Here is a 19,000-nt window from a genome sequence, read left to right as displayed (position 1 = left end):
AATCTGCTCTGCTCCGGTTTGGGATAAAGAGCAAAGAAATGATGAAATTTTAAAAGGGGTAGGCCTAGAAGTAGGCATTGTGAGAGCAGGGGCACAGGATATAAATTCAGAAGAGCAAAATTACCACAGGCCTAACCACAAGTGCCAAAGACACTTGAAGAGAGACACTGCTTACAAGTGCCTGTACGCTAATGCTAGGAGCCTCCGAACCAAGATGGGAGAACTGGAGTGCTTGGTCTTAGAGAAGAGCATTGATATAGTGAGCATAACCGAGACCTGGTGGAATGGAGAAAACCAGTGGGATATGGTTATTCCTGGATATAAACTATATCGGAAGGACAGGGAAGGACGTATTGGTGGCGGAGTCGCTCTATACGTGAAAGAAGGCATTGAATCCAGCAAGCTCGAAACCCCAAAAGAGGCAGACTCCTCCACAGAATCGTTGTGGGTGGTGATACCGTGCCCCAGGAGGGACTTAATACTGGGAACGATCTATCGTCCCCCTGATCAAAATGCTCAGGGAGACCTTGAGATGAGATATGAAATTGAGGAAGCATCCAAACTAGGAAATGTGGTAGTAATGGGTGACTTCAACTACCCGGACATAGACTGGCCGCATATGTGTTCCAGTCATGACAAAGAAGCAAAGTTTCTAGATATTCTAAATGACTATTCCCTAGATCAGCTGGTCATGGAACCGACCAGAGGGACGGCAACCCTGGACTTAATCCTCAGTGGGGACCGGGACCTGGTGCGAGATGTAAGTGTTGTTGAACCGATTGGGAGCAGTGACCACAGTGCTATTAAATTAAACATACATGTAAATGGCCAATTGCCAAGAAAATCCAACACGGTCACATTTGACTTCAAAAGAGGAAACTTCACAAAAATGAGGGGATTGGTAAAAAGAAAGCTGAAAAACAAAGTCCAGAGGGTCACATCACTCGAAAATGCTTGGAAGTTGTTTAAAAACACTATATTAGAAGCTCAACTGGAGTGCATACCGCAGATCAGAAAAGGTACCGCCAGGGCCAAGAAGATGCCAGCATGGTTAACGAGCAAAGTCAAGGAAGCTCTTAGAGGCAAAAAGTCTTCCTTCAGAAAATGGAAGTCTTGTCCGAATGAAGAAAATAAAAAAGAACACAAACTCTGGCAAAAGAAATGCAAGAAGACAATAAGGGATGCTAAAAAAGAATTTGAGGAGCACATTGCTAAGAACATAAAAACCAACAACAAAAAATTCTATAAATACATTCAAAGCAGGAGACCATCTAGGGAGACAATTGGACCCTTGGATGATAAGGGAGTCAAAGGTGTACTAAAGAACGATAAGGAGATTGCAGAGAAGCTAAATGAATTCTTTGCATCTGTCTTCACAGTGGAAGATATAGGGCAGATCCCTGAACCTGAACTAACATTTGCAGGAAGGGATTCTGAGGAACTAAGACAAATAGTGGTAACGAGAGAGGAAGTTCTAAGCTTAATGGACAATATAAAAACTGACAAATCACCGGGCCCGGATGGCATCCACCCGAGAGTTCTCAAAGAACTCAAAGGTGAAATTGCTGATCTGCTAACTAAAATATGTAACCTGTCCCTTGGGTCCTACTCCGTGCCTGAGGACTGGAAAGTGGCAAATGTAACACCAATCTTCAAAAAGGGATCCAGAGGGGATCCCGGAAATTACAGGCCAGTTAGCTTAACTTCTGTCCCTGGAAAACTGGTAGAAAGTATTATTAAAGCTGGATTAACTAAGCACATAGAAGAACAAGCCTTGCTGAAGCAGAGCCAGCATGGCTTCTGCAAGGGAAAGTCCTGTCTCAGTAACCTATTAGAATTCTTTGAGAGTGTCAACAAGCATATAGATAGAGGTGATCCAGTGGACATAGTGTACTTAGACTTTCAAAAAGCGTTTGACAAGGTACCTCACCAAAGGCTTCTGAGGAAGCTTAGCAGTCATGGAATAAGAGGAGAGGTCCTCTTGTGGATAAGGAATTGGTTAAGAATCAGAAAGCAGAGAGTAGGAATAAACGGACAGTTCTCCCAATGGAGGGCTGTAGAAAGTGGAGTCCCTCAAGGATCGGTTTTGGGACCTGTACTTTTCAACTTGTTCATTAATGACCTAGAATTAGGAGTGAGCAGTGAAGTGGCCAAGTTTGCTGATGACACTAAATTGTTCAGGGTTGTTAAAACAAAAAGGGATTGCGAAGAGCTCCAAAAAGACCTCTCCAAACTGAGTAAATGGGCAGAAAAATGGCAAATGCAATTCAATATAAACAAGTGTAAAATTATGCATATTGGAGCAAAAAATCTTAATTTCACATATACGCTCATGGGGTCTGAACTGGCGGTGACCGACCAGGAGAGAGACCTCGGGGTTGTAGTGGACAGCACGATGAAAATGTCGACCCAGTGTGCGGCAGCTGTGAAAAAGGCAAATTCCATGCTAGCAATAATTAGGAAAGGTATTGAAAATAAAACAGCCGATATCATAATGCCGTTGTATAAATCTATGGTGCGGCCGCATTTGGAATACTGTGTACAGTTCTGGTCGCCTCATCTCAAAAAGGATATTCTAGAGTTGGAAAAGGTTCAGAAGAGGGCAACCAGAATGATCAAGGGGATGGAGTGACTCCCTTACGAGGAAAGGTTGCAGCATTTGGGGCTTTTTAGTTTAGAGAAAAGGCGGGTCAGAGGAGACATGATAGAAGTGTATAAAATTATGCATGGCATTGAGAAAGTGGATAGAGAAAAGTTCTTCTCCCTGTCTCATAATACTAGAACTCGTGGACATTCAAAGAAGCGGAATGTTGGAAGATTCAGGACAGACAAAAGGAAGTACTTCTTTACTCAGCGCATAGTTAAACTATGGAATTTGCTCCCACAAGATGCAGTAATGGCCACCAGCTTGGATGGCTTTAAAAGAAGATTAGACAAATTCATGGAGGACAGGGCTATCAATGGCTACTAGCCATGATGGCTGTGCTCTGCCACCCTAGTCAGAGGCAGCATGCTTCTGAAAACCAGTTGCCGGAAGCCTCAGGAGGGGAGAGTGTTCTTGCACTCGGGTCCTGCTTGCGGGCTTCCCCCAGGCACCTGGTTGGCCACTGTGAGAACAGGATGCTGGACTAGATCCAGCAGGCTCTTCTTATGTTCTTATGTTCTTATGAGTACTGCGTCCAGTTCTGGACACCGCACTTTAAGAAGGGTGCAGACAAACTGGAAAGGGTTCACAGGAAGGCAACGAGGACGATCAGGGGACTGGACACAAAGTTCCATGAGGAGAGACTGAAAGAACTGGGCATGTTTAACCTGGAGAAGACTGAGGGGAGATAGGATAGCACTCTTCAAGTACATGAAAGGTTGCCACATAGAGTAGGGCCGGGATCTCTTCTCGATCGTCCCAGAGTGCAGGACACGGAATAATGGGCTCCAGTTGCAGGAAGCCAGATTTCGACTGAACACCAGGAAAAATGTCCTAACTGTTAGAGCCATACGACAATGGAACCAATCACCTGAGGAGGTAGTGGGTTCTCTGACACTGGAGGCCTTCAAGAGGCAGCTGGACAGCCACCTGTTGGGAATGCTTTTATTTGGATTCCTGCATTGAGCAGGGGGTTGGACTTGATGGCCTCATAGGCCCCTTCCAACTCTACAGTTCTATGATTCATACGATATGATTCTATAAATCTAAAGTGTCATTATCCTGCAGACAGGAGGCAGCTGGACAGCCACCTGTCAGGTATGCTTTAATTTGGATTCCTGCACTGAATAGGCGCCTTCCAACTCTACTATTCTATGATTCTAAGGGAAGTTCAGACTAAAGCCCAGAGCGGATTCACTGCCTTACTGACATCAGAGTCACCAGTCTCTGCTGGTCCATCTAGCTCCGTGTTATCTACACTGACTGGCAGCAGCTCTCTGGGGTTTCAGGCAAGCAGCGTCTCTACTGGCCCCACCTGGGGATGTCAGGGAATCAACTTAGGACCTGCCACATGCAAGGAGATGCTCTCCCACTGAGCTACAGCCCTTCCCCAGACATCCCCCCAAACTCGCCTTCAGACGGTCCAGGTTGTGGCCATATTCGTCCAAGATGGTTGTTCCATTGTGCATCACTCCATTCCCCGTCATCATCCAGGTACCTGCAGGAGACCAGAAGGGGGAGGCAGTCAGGCATGATGTTGGTGTTATACGCCTCCAAGTCGATTACAATTTATGGAAACCCTCTGAATCAGTGACCTCCAATGGCATCTGTCATGAACCACCCTGTTCAGATCTTGTAAATTCAGGTCTGTGGCTTCCTTTAGGGAATCAACCCATCTCTTGTTTGGCCTTCCTCTTTTTCTACTCCCTTCTGTTTTCCCCAGCATTATTATCTTTCCTAGTGAATCATGTCTTCTCATTAGGTGTCCAAAGTATGATAACCTCAGTTTCATCATTTTAGCTTCTAGTGGGAGAGAGAAAGAAAGTCTCCTGGTTCCATGCAAAAGCACTGATACCAGCAGCGTAAGACATTTCACGAGAGGGCCAAGACACTCATGGGAATGGCTTGAAACTGACACAGAAGGAGCAGGTGTAAGGAACCTTTGGCCCTCCACATGTTGCTGAACTACAACTCCCATCATCCCGGGCCATGCTGGCTGGCGCTGATGGGAGCTGTAGTTCAGCAACATCTGGAGGGTCAAAGGTAGAGAGTCGGAGAGAGGACAGCGATTGCAGAGAAAGATTAGTGAAGGTTTCAAAACCGATGCGGCTACCACATTTGGAAAACTATGTGCAACTTTGATCACTGTCTCAGAAAGGATTCAGAACATAAGAACAGCCTGGCTGCTGGATCAGGCCAAAGAGTGCCCGCCTTGCCTATCATCTTGTTCTCGCAGTGGCCAACCAGATGCCCCAGTGAGAAGCCCCAAAGCTGGACTTGTGTGCAACAGCAATTCTCCCCTCCTGCGTTTCCAGCAAGTGGCATTCAGACACATTCTGCCTCTGAACATAGAAGCAGGGCATAGCCATCCTGGCTAGTAGCCATTGATAGCCTTATCCTCCATGAACTTCTCTAATTCTCTTTTAAAACATCCAAGTTGGTGGCCCTCACTGCCTCTTGTGTGAGCAAATTCCAGAGTTTAACGACGAGCTCTGTGAAGAAGTACTTTCTTTTGTCTGTCCTGAATCCTCCAATATTCTCATAGAATTGTAAAAAGACACAGAATAGGGCAACCAAAAATCGATTGAGGGGAGAAGGAAAGGCTGAAACATTTGTGGCTTTTTAGTTTAGGAAGGTGGAGGGAAAAACACTACTGGTTTATACATTATACATTGTATGCAGGACAGAATTTTGGCTTCCTCTTTCATAACAGTATAGATTGGTTAATGAAATTTTTGCATTATGATGTATGTTTGGCACTGTACATTGCCTAGGGGCTACCAGCATTAGGCAATCAATGAATTTAATAAATAATAAAATTAACTGATTTACAATAGACTCAGAAGACTCAAACAGAAGTTACTTCTTCACGGGATGCATGTTTAAACTATAGAATTCTCTGCCACAAGATTTGTTAATGGCCGCAGAGCTTGGAAAAGTTACTTTTTTTGAACTACAACTCCCATCAGCCCAATCCAATGGCCATGCTGGCTGGGGCTGATGGGAGTTGTAGTTCAAAAAAAGTAACTTTTCCAAGCTCTGCTGCTAACTTAGGCGGCTTTAAAAGGAGAGTTGAGAAATGAATGGAATATCAACGGCTATGTTCTCTCTCTATTGTCAGAGGTGATACGTCTCTGAATGCCAGATGCTGGGAAGTACAAGTGAGGAGAGGAAGGCTCTGGCTCTCTGGTCCGCCTTTGCTGGCTTCCCTTTGGGGCAGCTGGTTGGCCATCTCAGAAACAGGATATGCGGGACTAGATGGGCCCCCTTTGGCCTGATCCTGCACGCACATACAGGCAAGTCACAATCTAGCACGTTCCTTGCAGAGATGGGCAATACTGACAAGACTATACCTAATCTCAAAAGCCAAGGATGTCTTGGCACAAGATCAGAATCCAGGTATTTAGCATACAAAGATTTCACGACAAGAAAGCCTCCGACACCTAAACCCGCACATGGTTTTTATCCCTCGCAGGTGGCAGAATGAAAATGGGACCAGGCAGATCCATTAAAGCCCTTCTAGATGGACATACAGCTGCGTTATTATTCTGGCAGCAACAGGTCAGCTACACAAGACCACCCCCATCCCCATCGAAAAATAAAGACAAAAAATTAAAATCCTGGGGAGGAGTCAAAGCCCCATCCACGCTAGACATTTACAGCTGTATCACACCACTCTAAAAAGCCAGGGGGTTCCCCGAAGAATCCTGGGAGGGGTAGTTTATGAAGAGACTCTCCTCACAGAACTACAATTCCCAGAGTTCCTTGGGAAGAAGGAGTCATTGCTAATACAATATACGAACTGTAGCTCTGAGAGGAGAATACAGTAATGCCTCCGTTAACAAATCCTCCAGAAAAGAAGCTCCTGTCAACACAGTCTTGTTTTGGCTGCAGGGGACGTGGGGGGGCACACACTCTGACTTAGTCAGAATGTGGCTCCTTGTCCGTTGTTTTGCAGCGGCTGCAGGGAGCTCTCTCACGCGTGGCTGGAATGGCCTCCTTGCCAAGTGGTGCAGAAGCCTCCGCAGTAAACAGTGCTTTCTATGCCAGGAAGCACTGTTTACAGCAGATGCGTCTCCTCCAGCCTAGGGGAGGATGGCAGAGAAAGAGAGAGAGCAAGCACAGGGCTGCCCCTTGACGGCCTGCTCCAGTGTACGGAAGGGAGAACTGTGCTCAAAACTTGAGGCTGCTATAGCAAGATGCTACATGATAAAAGAAAAAAAGGCAAGGCAGGCATCCCTGGATGCATTTTGGAAGACGCCTTCAAGTGGTCTGTATGCAAGGCTGACCTGACCTACCTCTGGTATCAACGTTTCTGTTAAAGAAGTAATGTCCACGAACACAACTATTACTGCACTGGGCATGTTTAGCCTGGAGAAGAGAAGACTGAGGGGAGATAGGATAGCACTCTTCAAGTACATGAAAGGTTGCCACACAGAGGAGGGCCCGGATCTCTTCTCGATCGTCCCAGAGTGTAGGACACGGAATAATGGGCTCAAGGAAGCCAGATTTTGACTAAACATCAGGAAAAACTTCCCAACTGTTAGAACGGTACGACAATGGAATCAATGACCTAGGGAGCTAGTGGGCTCTCCAACGCTGGAGGCATTCAAGAGGCAGCTGGACAGCCATCTGTCAGGAATGCTTTGATTTGGATTCCTGCATTGAGCAGGGGGTTGGACTTGATGGCCTTATAGGCCCCTTCCAACTCTACTATTCTATGATTCTATGCACAGCGTAGAGGGGACCACAATACCTAGCGGAACGCCTCTCCCGATACGAACCTACCCGTTCAACATCTAAGACCCTCCTCCGAGTTCCGACCCATAGAGAGGCTCGGAGGGTTGTAACAAGATCTAGGGCCTTTTCAGTGGTGGCCCCTGAATTATGGAACAGTCTCCCCGACGAGGTACGCCTGGCGCCTACACTTCTATCTTTCCGGCGCCAGGTCAAAACCTTTTTATTTTCCCAGGCATTTTAATATATTTTATTAGCTTTTAATATGTACCAGATTGTTTAATTGTTTAATATGTTTGCCTTTTAGTGTTTTTTATGTGATTTTATTGTATTTTACTTACTCTTGTGCACCGCCCAGAGAGCCTTCTGGCTGTGGGCGGTATAAAAATTGAATAAAATAAAATAAATAAATAAATAAGACCCGGGGGGGGGGGAATGGGAAGCGGTGCAGTTCCCACCACAGCCACTAGGAGGACCAGTGATGCTGCTGCAAAGTCTCACCTGATCGCAGGTTGGTCATGGTGGAAGGCAGCTGCAGGTACGTGGGGTTGTGAGTGGTGACGCCAATCTCAATGGAGCCGGCCCATTTGTCCACCATCTTGTCAATGCGCACTTGGAAGACCTCACCATTGCGCAATGGCCGGTTGCTGAGGACCACTCCGTGGTTGAAATCGTCTGTGGCGCTGTACAGGTTGAGACAAATGAAAGATCACTGTTATTGTTCGGGGGCTTCTGAAGTTAGATGGATCAACTGAACCAGGGCTGAGAGCAGCTGGCTCTGGGGAGGAAAACTACTTATAAACATAGGGAGCTGCCTTTTAGCTCAGTCTTGTCGACACTGGCTGGCAGCAGCTCTGTAGGGTTCAGAGATGGGTCCTTCCCAGCCCTACACAGAGATGCCCCTGGGACTCAACCTGGGACCTTCTGCATGCAAAGCAGGTGCACTGCTGCTGAGCTCTGGCCCTTCCCCTGTAGCAAGTACCCTACATATAAATAGTCTAGAAACTGTCCGTCACTTGCCTGCAACTCCCCTCCACTTCATTGCCAAAAGCTGCTGTGATGTCACAGAACATTCGCTCATCAATATTATAACTGGGAGTAACAGAAGGCAGACAAACAGTCAAGCTTCTATGAGGGCAGTGAAAAGTCAGTTTCACCAAGAGAAAAACCTCAGGCAGGTCTTCCACAGTTGACAGGAGCCTGTAAGACTGAGGCGGGGTATACCAAGGTGCTAAGTGACCCCCCAAAATAGGACACTGCTTAATGAGTTAAGAATACAACAAACACCTCGCAGCTTTAGAAGCAGTTACTCAGCGACAGAGCACTTGCTTTGCATGCGGCAGGTGCCACGTTTGATCGCTGATGGCATCTCCAGGTAGGGCCAGGCATCTGCCACGTCTGAAACCCTGGAGAGCCACTGCTGCCAGTCAGTGTAGACAACTCTGACAGGCAGCTTCCTACGTCCTTAAGAGCTGCAAGGCACTTACTGGGGGCGCAGGGCAGTTCGTCCCTCATTGATGATCGCAGCCTTCTGGCCGCAATTCTGGTGGAAAAGGAGGCGCTCCGGCTCTGGCTCATTCCCCGTGGCATCGATGGCACGCCGGCCGACATCTGGCGACAGGGCCCGCATGATGGCATTGTTGCGCCTGAGGCGGTCACTGTGGTTGTGATTGTGCACGATGGTAACCTTCACAGCCATGCCGTAGAGGTCCACCACACCGTAGACCACCAGTGGGGTGAGGGTGGTAGCCACGCCTGGAAGGAAGGGGGAGGATCTGAGTCAGTGGATCTCGCAAACAAGAAAGGGAAAAGACATTGCGGCGCACACACAGATGCGGCCCGTCAAATGTGGTGATGCACGGAGCCCACCGGCTCTGGCACGAATCCCAGCCCACATTCGTCAATCAAGCTAAGTACCGTTGTCCCCTGAAATCCATCCCCTCTCCCTGCTTCAGTGCATTTGGAACTGGTCTCCTTGTCCTTCTGAATTTGGCATATTCATATACCACCCTCCCAGGCCTGCCTCTGTCGCCTATCATGTGCACCGCCTACATCCCCTCTGTGCTCCCTTTTCTGCTGCTAAGAGCTTGGAAAGTTCATTTTTATAAAGAACTCATTCATTGCTTTGTGTTGAACTTGAACTAGAAGTTCCACATGTCCAGAAAAAGGAACTAATTGCTGTTCACGTCCATCCCTTTACAAAACTAGTTCTGTTCACTTTCCATTCACAGTTCAGTACAAGTTGATTCAAAAGATCCTCAGCATAAAAAAATAAATCAGCATGCAGAGTGTTATGAGCTGCTGTGCTGAAGTATAAAATACAGTTAAGAAAACATCAATGTGCATGCGCGCGCAAGCACACAGTGGAATGTAGAATGTTAATTTTTTCCAACCCTTATGATCATTCAGTTTAAAGGCCTAAAGAGTCGAAAGCATTAAAAAGCATGAAAGAGAATGAACCAGGAAGAGGAAGAAGAAATCATTCAGTTATGTGACTACTTCCAGGTGCAGTTCACAGGGTTTGGAACTAATTCAGTGAACTTTGTTAAACCGAGCTAGTTCATTCCAAGCACTGAGCGCACCAACCTTGGTCAATACCGTTGATATAAAAGTGAAGGGCATTATTGGACTTCCTGGTCAAGCCAATGTGGTCTCCTTCCTGTGGAAACAGAGAGGCAGCATAGGAGGGTTTGTGGGGGTAGCAGGAAGGAGTGAAAGCACCCACAATGAGTGGGGTGGGGTGCACTGAAAAAGCAGCATTTGCGCACCTGCAGCTCGTCCAAGCTGAACTCACAGTATTCCCTGCGAGTCCCCTTCCCGTTGGTCAGGATGCCACAGCCACTCATCATGATGGTGCCTGGGTAGGGATGACAAGAAAAAAAGGGCCAAGGTGGCCACTGAGAGATCCAGGCACCACTGTAACCCTCCAGAGTCAAATTCAGGCCGTTGGCACTTCTCCTGCTGGTGCCACCCCAACGCAAAGAGCGAGGAGGTTTACCTGAGCGCAGATTTGTCATGGTGGCTGGGTACTCCAGGTTGTTGGGATTGTGTGTGGTGACCCCGATTTCAATGGATCCCGACCACTTGTCCACTAACTTGTCAATTCGGATCTGGGAGGGGAAACAGAACCATTGTCTTTAGCCATTTGTATCGTGTACAAAACGTGTTATTGGGTTGTAGTCCACAAAGTCCTACTCAGAGTAGACCTACTGAAATTAATGCGCTTAAGTTAGTCATGTCTGTTAATTTCAATGGGCCTGAGCAGGACTAGCATTGAACAGCACCCATCATGTTTTCTAGTTCTACCCGAGGTAAGGAGGTAATAACTGCCCTTATGAGGCTCCTTATTTTACAGGGGTTGAGTTGTGAAGTTTATTATTGCTGGAATGACACTGTATATAAGTTGAGATAGCTGCTTACTATGTATTCATTATGCACTATTCTGTATTATCTATTACTATATATTGCTTATTATTATGAATTGTATTTTAATCACCGTTTTTATTGCGATGTCATGTTATGTATTGACATATATGCTGTTTATTGTTTTATGCTGTAAACCTATCGAGACACATAGATGTTGATGTGTTTTAATCTGTTTTTAGTCTACTGCTGTTTTTAATTGTTTTTTTTAAAATGCTTTTAATTACTTGTTGTTAACTGCTTTTATTGATGTTACTTTTTTTGTAAACTGCTTAGAGGTTTTTTACAAGCCATATATAAATTTTGTTAAATATTATTATTATTATTAACAACAACAACAACAACAACTATAGGCCGGTAGCAAATGTTCCATTCCTGGGCAAGGTCCTTGAACGAGTGGTTGCAGGCCAGCTCCAGACACTCTTGGATGAGACTGACTTTCTGGATCCATTTCAGTCGGGTTTCAGGCCTGGTTTTGGCACGGAAACAGCCTTGGTCGCCCTGTATGATGACCTTTGTCGGGAAAGAGACAGGGGGAGTGTGACTCTGCTGATTCTCCTTGATCTCTCAGCGGCTTTCGATACCATCGACCATGGTATCCTTCTGGGGAGACTGGCTGAGTTGGGAGTGGGAGGAACTGCATGGCTGTGGTTCCACTCCTACTTGGCAGGTCGCCTCCAGAAGGTGGTGCTTGGGGAACATTACTCGGCACCCTGGACTCTCCAGTATGGGGCTCCGCAGGGGTCAGTTCTGTCCCCCATGCTGTTCAACCTCTACATGAAACCGTTGGGTGCGGTCATCCAGAGCTTTGGAGTGCGTTGCCATCAGTATGCTGATGACACACAGCTCTATTTCTCCTTTTCATCTTCTTCAGGTGACGCTGTCAATGTGCTGAACCGGTGCCTGGCTGCGACAATGGACTGGATGAGGGCTAATAAACTGAGGCTCAATCCAGACAAGACTGAGATGCTGCTAATGGAAGGTTCTTCTGATCAGATGGTGGATGTCCAACCTGTTCTGGATGGGGTTGCACTCCCACTGAAGGAGCAGGTTCGTAGCTTGGGGGTTCTCCTAGAACCATCTCTGTCACTTGAGGCTCAGGAAGCCTCGGCGGCACGGAGTGCCTTCTACCAACTTCGGTTGGTGGCCCAACTATGTCCCTATCTGAACAGGGATAACCTGGCTTCAGTTGTCCATGCTCTGGTAACCTCCAAATTAGATTACTGCAATGCACTCTACGTGGGGCTGCCTTTGAAGACGGTTTGGAAACTGCAGCTTGTGCAAAATGCAGCGGTCAGATTGTTAACAGGGACCAGACAGTTCAAACATAAAAGACCGATTCTGGCCCGCTTGCATTGGCTGCCTGTATGTTTCCGAGCTCAATTCAAGGTGCTGGTTTTGACCTATAAAGCCTTACACGGCTTGGGACCACAATACCTGATGGAACGCCTCTCCCGATACGAACCCACCCGTACACTACGCTCAACATCCAAGGTCCTCCTCCGGGTGCCTACTCCAAGGGAAGCTTGGAGGGTGGTAACAAGGGAAAGGGCCTTCTCAGTGGTGGTCCCCAAATTATGGAATGATCTTGTTGACGAGGTGCGCCTGGCGCCAACACTTATCTTTTCAATGCCAGGTCAAGACTTTCCTTTTCTCCCAGGCATTTCAGCATGTGTTTTAAATTGTTTTTATATTGTTTTAAATTTTAAAATTGTGTTTTAAATTGTATATTTGTTTTAATGTTTTAGATCGCTGTAAACTGCTCAGAGAGCTTCGGCTATGGGGCGGTATACAAGTGCAATAAATAAATAAATACTGTGGTTTGTTTCTATGCCGCCTTTTGGCCAAAAGGCCCCCAAGGCGGCTTACACAAAACAAACACAAATACAGAATACACATCAAGAAAAAAGTACAATTTACAAACATTAGATAATAAAGTATTAAACATTATTAAAAAGCAGCAATAACAACTTTAAATGACAATACAATAACAAGCAACGCTTTCCTAATACTTTCCTAATAATTAGATGATGTCTACTACTACCACGCCGCCCTGTTGTCTTTCGATTAAGGGTGGTATATAAATGTTAAAAATAAATATATAGAAAATGTTCACACCCAGGACCCATCCCTAACGATCACCTGGGACCTACATCTCATTTCAACCTGCCAGCTATTTGTCCATCTCCTCACACCTCTGCCCCTTTAGATGTTGCTGGTCCACAATTCCAATCATCCCTGGCCACACTAGCTGGGGCTCATGGGAGCTGGAGTCCACCAACGTCTAGAGCACTGTTCTTCAGCGACATCTTCTGTCAGGGCTTCACTACCAAGCCCTCAAATGCTGAGAGTGCGCTCAATCAACGTGTTCATCACACATCATCTGTCACTGTGAGATTTACCACAGTCTGAATGAGCTTGTGTCTCAGGGCTCACTTATGCCTCTCTCAAACGCCTGCACCCACTTTTACAGAAGAGGACCACAGCTCGGTAGCACAGCACCTGCTTGGCATGCAGGAAGTCCCAGGTCCAGTCCCCAATGCCATCGCCAGGCAGGGGTAAGAAAGACTCCGTGCCTGAAACAGTGGTGAGCCAGTGCCAGTCCATATATACTCTTCGCCAGCTTGGTGCCCTCCAGATGGTCTGGACTATGACTCCTACAGGCTGCGGCTGACAGGAGTTGCAGTCCAAAACATCCGCAGGGCGCCACATGGAGGGGAGGGGGGAGGATGGTGTAGACAGGACTGAGCTAGACTATGGTCTGACTCGGTGTAAGGCACCTTCCTAAGGGGGGTGGACTTGATGGCCTTATAGGCCCCTTCCAACTCTACTATTCTATGATTCCCTCCTACCCCGCCTTCCTCCTTACCTCAAACATCTCGTTGTCTCGCAGCGGGCGGTTGGTCATGACGACACCGTTGTTGAACTCATCCAGCGGGCGCCTCCGTTCCGCCGTCTTGTTGTTGTTGCTGAGCTTGATGAGGGTCCCACACTTCTCATGGAAGAGGAGGGCATCGTTGGAGGTCATGGGCGGGGCCCCACAGGGGGCGGAGTCTGAGGGCGGGCTGCCCAGGCTAACGTTCAGCAGGTTCCCATTGTAGGCCGACAAGATGGCGTTGCTCACCACCTCCGACAGCTCCATGCTGGAGAATCCTGCAAGGCGGAGGAGGAAAAGACGGTCGGGAAGGGGGAAAACCCTCTTGGTTCACATCCGGTGTCCAAAGTGCCCAGAGGTTGGCTCTCAGCCTCGTATTCCAGAATGCTCACCAGTTTGCCTTGAGCAAGACTCTGGGATTGTTAACATCAGACCTGGGGAGGACAGTCAAGTCATCTGACGTGTGGGAACTTCTTCACAGGTGGGGAAAAACACACACAAAAGGGCCACCAGCCAGTGTGGTTTAGCAGCTAGAGTGTGTTGGACTGGGACCTGGGAGACCAGGGTTCAAATCCTCACTTGGTTATGTAGCTCACTGGGTGACCTTGGGCCAGTGGCTGTCTCCCAGCCTATCCGACCCTCACAGGTTTGTTGTGAGGATAAAATCGCAAGGGGAGAACCACATTTGTACACCACCTTGAGCTCCTTGGAGGAAAGGTGGCATATAAATGTAGTAATAAACATAAAATTAAAAAAATAGCGATATCAACAGTCCTTTCTACACTGGAGGATCGGGCTGGCGTCTTCAACGCAAGCCGTGTCTCAATTAATTGCCCCCGCTTGTTCTTCATGTAAATGGGGATAAAAGATAAAAACAGCCTGGCCGCTGGATCTGGCCAAAGGCCCAAATACAGCCCAGCATCCTGTTCCCACAGTGGCCAGCCAGATGCCCATTATGGGATGCCTGCAAGAAGGGCCTGAGTGCAACAGCAGAGCTCTCCCCACTTGTGATTCCTGGGAGCTGGCACACTGCCTCCAACAGGGGAGGTAGAGCATGGCCATCAAGGTTAGTAGCCACTGATATCTCCCATGAACCTGCTTATGACTAGTAGCTATTGATAACCACCTCCTCCTCCTCCCTGTATTTGTCTAATTCTCTTTTAAAGCCATCCAAGTTGTTAGCCATCATGACACAGAGCAAAATCCATAGTTTCAACTATACGCTGTGCGAAGAAACAATTCCTTTTGTCTGTCCTGAAAATCCCAGCATTCAGCTTCACTGGATGGCCTCGAGTACTCCAATGGAGAGGGAATGCTCACCATTCTCTGACTCCAGGCTGTTGGGAAATTTATCTGGCCGGTTCTGGTTGCAAGCCAGGTCCAGAGCTGCAAAACGATGGAGAAAGCAGGAGGTAAGAGTTCTCTCTCACACACTCTCCCGTACTATAGCCCACAGGACCCTCCTCTGCCATCGGATCATCAGAATAGTCTACTCCCCGCCCCCACAACAGGTCAATCCGCACAATCTAGACCATGGCATGTCTGCCTGCCACAAGCACAAATGGAGCCGAAAAAGGTGACCAGAGCGGAAAGAGCTCCAGGCGACTCATAAGAAAAAAGAGCCTTGCAGCAGCTGGACTGGCCCAAGAGGGCCCATCTCGTCCAGTATCCTCTGGTCCCAGAGGCCAGCCGGCGCCCCTATGGGAAGCCTGAAGGCAGGTCCAGAGCGCAACAGCAACTCTCCCCTTCTGCTGTTTCCAGCAACTGGTCTTCAGAGGAATGCTGCCTCCAAACCAGCGCTGCATTATGACTTTCGTGGGCCCTAGGCACTTTTGCCTTCGTGGCCCCGCCCTCCATAATAATATCAATATTAAAAATTATTTTTGATATAACTTTAAATACTTCAACATTTTATTTTTTTTCTGTTGTAGGCAAAATTTAATAGATTTTCATGGGCCCTAAAAGTTTCATTTTTTTCTGACGTGAGAAAAAAATTAAAGCATTTTCTTCAACCCTAAAAGTTCTTTTTTTCCCCTTCTGATTTTAAAAGAAATTAAAACATTTTCGTGGGCCCCTAAAAGTATCGTGGGCCCTAGGCACTGTGCCTAATGGATAAGTCGGCCCTGCTCCAAACGTGGAAGCACAGCATAGCCATTATGGCTAATAGCCATCAATAGCCTTATCCTCCTTGGATCTGTTTAATCCTGAAGCGAGTGAATCAAGTCTCCAGAGAGAACCACACAAAACTAACCCCCAGGTTCACCAGCCAAACTGAACTGACACCCCCCCCCCAGTGACATCTGGCTTTCAGCAAAGCCCTTCCAGGAATCATCCAACATAACATATGATTCGGTGCTATCTGTGCTGCCCAAGCTGGGAGAACCACTTCTGAAAGCCTCAAGTTCTGCAAGGCGGGGAAAGGAAACCTTCCTATCCCAAACAAGCGCATGGGAAGCACCTGCCCAGAAGTCATGAGGCATCCTGTAGTCGCCAAGCAACCGGGTCTGCATTTTTCAAAAAATTTTTTATCTACAGTGCCCAACAATCTGTGATGCTTCATAAATAAACAACAGAAATTCTTCAGAAGTGCTTTTGTCTTTATATTCTTGTGTACCTTCATCGTGGGCAGCCCCTTCTTCCACTTCCTCCAGACCGCCAGGCACCACGGTGATCTGGGTACACTTGCCGTACAAGTCCACCACAGCCCAGACGCGGAGCGGGATGCCGGTGGCCGCCACGCCGCAGTCCTGCCCGTTGACCCAGAGGCGCAGCTCGCCGTTGGCTGTGCGCTGGATGCCCACCCGGTCGCCTTCGCCCAGCTGGTCCAGGTCCTGCCCATACTCCTCCAAGATGGAGCGCCCATCCCGCAGCACCGAGCAGCCCGAAATGATCCAAGAGCCCCCTTTGAGGCCGGTGGCGCTGCTGGGGAAGTCAAGGTGGTTCGGGTCTAAGGCTGTAACTCCAATCTCAATGGAACCGCTCCAGGAATTAACCTGCAGGAGAAGGGGGGAGAGGAGGAGAAGGAAGAGGAGCTGAACACAAGCTCACCGCATCCCGCAACAGAACTTCTCACTTTTCCTTAAACCAAGGGTTCTCAGTGCCCCCAGACCACTTGAAAATTGCTGAGGGTCTTGGTGGACCACTGAATGAACTTTCTGCCAATTGTAGCAACTGTAATGCGCCCTGCTAGATGCTGTGTGATTTTTAATTGCAGTTTTAGAGACACGCTGCAGACCTCCTGAACGAAGCTCGCGGAGCACAGTTTGGGAACCCCTGGCTTAAGGCAAAGGTAGCCAACATAGTGCTGTCCTGATGTTCTGAACAACGACTCCCCCCATTCCTGACCATTAGCTGTGCTAGCTGAAGCTGCCGACAGCTGTAGTCTAGAACATCTGGAAGGCATCGCCTTGGCTACTCCTGACTGAAGAGAGCATAAGGGATTTAAAAAAATATTTATTGTACTTCTAGTCTTCCCCTTCACCAATTGCAGGTTACAAAAATATGTCACAGTTAAAACAAAGACGGAGTCTCATTCTTCCCCCTTTCTTACCTCCATGGTTCCTCCATCCACTCACCCCAAACTTCACCTTTCTTCTTACCCCACATTTACCTCTGATGTTTTCTCCATCTGCTCCCCCAATCTTCACCCCTTCTTCTTACCCCAGTTATTCCATCCACTCACCCCAATCTTCTCCCCTCTTCTTACCCCATATTTACCCGTGTTGTTCCCCAACTGCTCTCCCTCAACTTCACCTTTCTTCTTACCCCACATTTACCCGATATTCTCTCATCCACTTACCCCCCATTGTCACTCCCTCTCCTTCCCCTGCATTTACTCCACGCTCCGCACCCCCCTCTTTCCACTCCTGTCGTCCTGCCTCCTGCACTCCGGGTGGCCCTTCCCCCCCTCCACCTTCCAACATACCCCGCACTTACCCCGCGCCTGTATCCCAGCCGATCTCCCCTCATCCCGCTGCTGCTTTCCCACCCTCCTGCTGTATCCCCGGGGTAGGTGGGTGGGCTCTCCCCGCCCGGCCGCTGCTCACCTTCCTGTCGATGCGGACGGTGAAGACGGCGCCGGGGGCGAGGGGCTCCCGGCTGAGGACCAGCCCGTGGTTGAACTCCTGGCCCGGCTGGGACCGAGCGGCGCTCCGCCCGCCCCGAGACACCGTCACCAGCCGCCCCGTCCGCGGATGCAGCAGCGACGCCGCCGCCGAACCGGAGCCCGCCTGCGGCTGACCCCCTCCGCCTCCTCCCAGCATCCCGCCCCCTGGACCAGGCCCCCGCCCCCACCGCCGCCTCCCCCCCACCCACGGCGGAGGCACCAGGGCGCACACCCGCGCGCGACAGCCGGCCGCGCTTTACGGCAGAGGGGCATGCCTCCGCCGCCCCGCTTGACGGCAGGAGGGCGCTCTCACGTCGCTGCTCTACGGCGGACGGAAAAGGAGCCCGCCTCGCGGCTGTGGCTCCGGGCGAAGAACGACAGCGCGCTTTACGGCAAGGTGGCACACTTCCTGCCTCTGAACGACCCACCTTGTTTACGGGAGTACTTTACGGCACCAGAGCATAGCCCTCCCCGCTTTGGGGGGAAGCTGGGAAATGGACGTGAAATTCAAAGGACCGTTACTATTATTATTATTATTATCATCAACATCCTTTTTAACCTAATACTAATGTTTATCTATAATACTTATATGTTTATATAATTATATAAATATAATTGCAAGGCTGCAATCCAATATACACTTACTGGGAGTAAGTCCTATTCCACCCAATGGAGCTTACTTCTGAGTAGACATGTATTGGATTGCAGCCTTATATGTTTCGCTTAAGATGGATGTACCGATGGGTGCTGCGTCCTTAATGTGAAGTGATGGTGGGTTTTCATTAGGATATATTATTTCCTTTTTTCTTTTAATAAAGCCTCTCCCCTTTTTTTCTCTCCTTTTTTTTGTGAAATTTGCCAATAAAAAATAATAATTATCAGATATATTATTATTACATAATAGCAGCATATTGCTATTAAGTGCCACGTCACACTGGAAATCTTTTTTTAAGGTGACACCACCTACCTACACTTTGGAACTCCCTGCCTGTTGACATCAGGCAGGCGCCTTCCCTGTACTCATTCTGGCACCTGCTTAAAACATTTTTGTTTAGGCAACCTGTCCAGAGACAGAGAATGCTGACGTGTTGGGCAGCAATCCAGTCACTACACACTTACCTGGGAGTAAATCCCATTGAACCCAATGGAGCTTACTTCTGAGTAGACAGGTATTGGATTGCAGCCTTAATCTTTTAGCTTGCTGATGTTAATTTTA

At 48.2% G+C, this 19,000-nt stretch overlaps 1 protein-coding gene across 1 annotated transcript in view; it reads right to left on the bottom strand.

Annotated features, from left to right (window-relative positions):
* The window catches only part of NEURL4 (neuralized E3 ubiquitin protein ligase 4), a 54,148-nt gene extending 36,006 nt beyond the window's left edge, over positions 1-18,142 (bottom strand). Inside the window, 11 exon segments of the mRNA XM_061591036.1 lie at positions 4,057-4,142; positions 7,883-8,064; positions 8,869-9,136; positions 9,968-10,040; positions 10,150-10,238; positions 10,380-10,491; positions 13,674-13,957; positions 15,000-15,065; positions 16,294-16,672; positions 17,726-17,964; positions 17,967-18,142. Of these exon segments, the coding sequence (XP_061447020.1) occupies positions 4,057-4,142; positions 7,883-8,064; positions 8,869-9,136; positions 9,968-10,040; positions 10,150-10,238; positions 10,380-10,491; positions 13,674-13,957; positions 15,000-15,065; positions 16,294-16,672; positions 17,726-17,964; positions 17,967-18,057 (1,869 nt within the window). The 5' untranslated portion in view covers positions 18,058-18,142.
* Between the last annotated feature and the right edge of the window lie 858 nt (positions 18,143-19,000).

Source organism: Rhineura floridana, chromosome 11 (assembly GCF_030035675.1).
Source record: "Rhineura floridana isolate rRhiFlo1 chromosome 11, rRhiFlo1.hap2, whole genome shotgun sequence".
Lineage (NCBI taxonomy): Eukaryota > Metazoa > Chordata > Lepidosauria > Squamata > Rhineuridae > Rhineura > Rhineura floridana.
The sequence above is the reverse complement of the archived record's forward strand: the minus strand, read 5'-3'. Positions and strand labels throughout refer to the sequence as shown.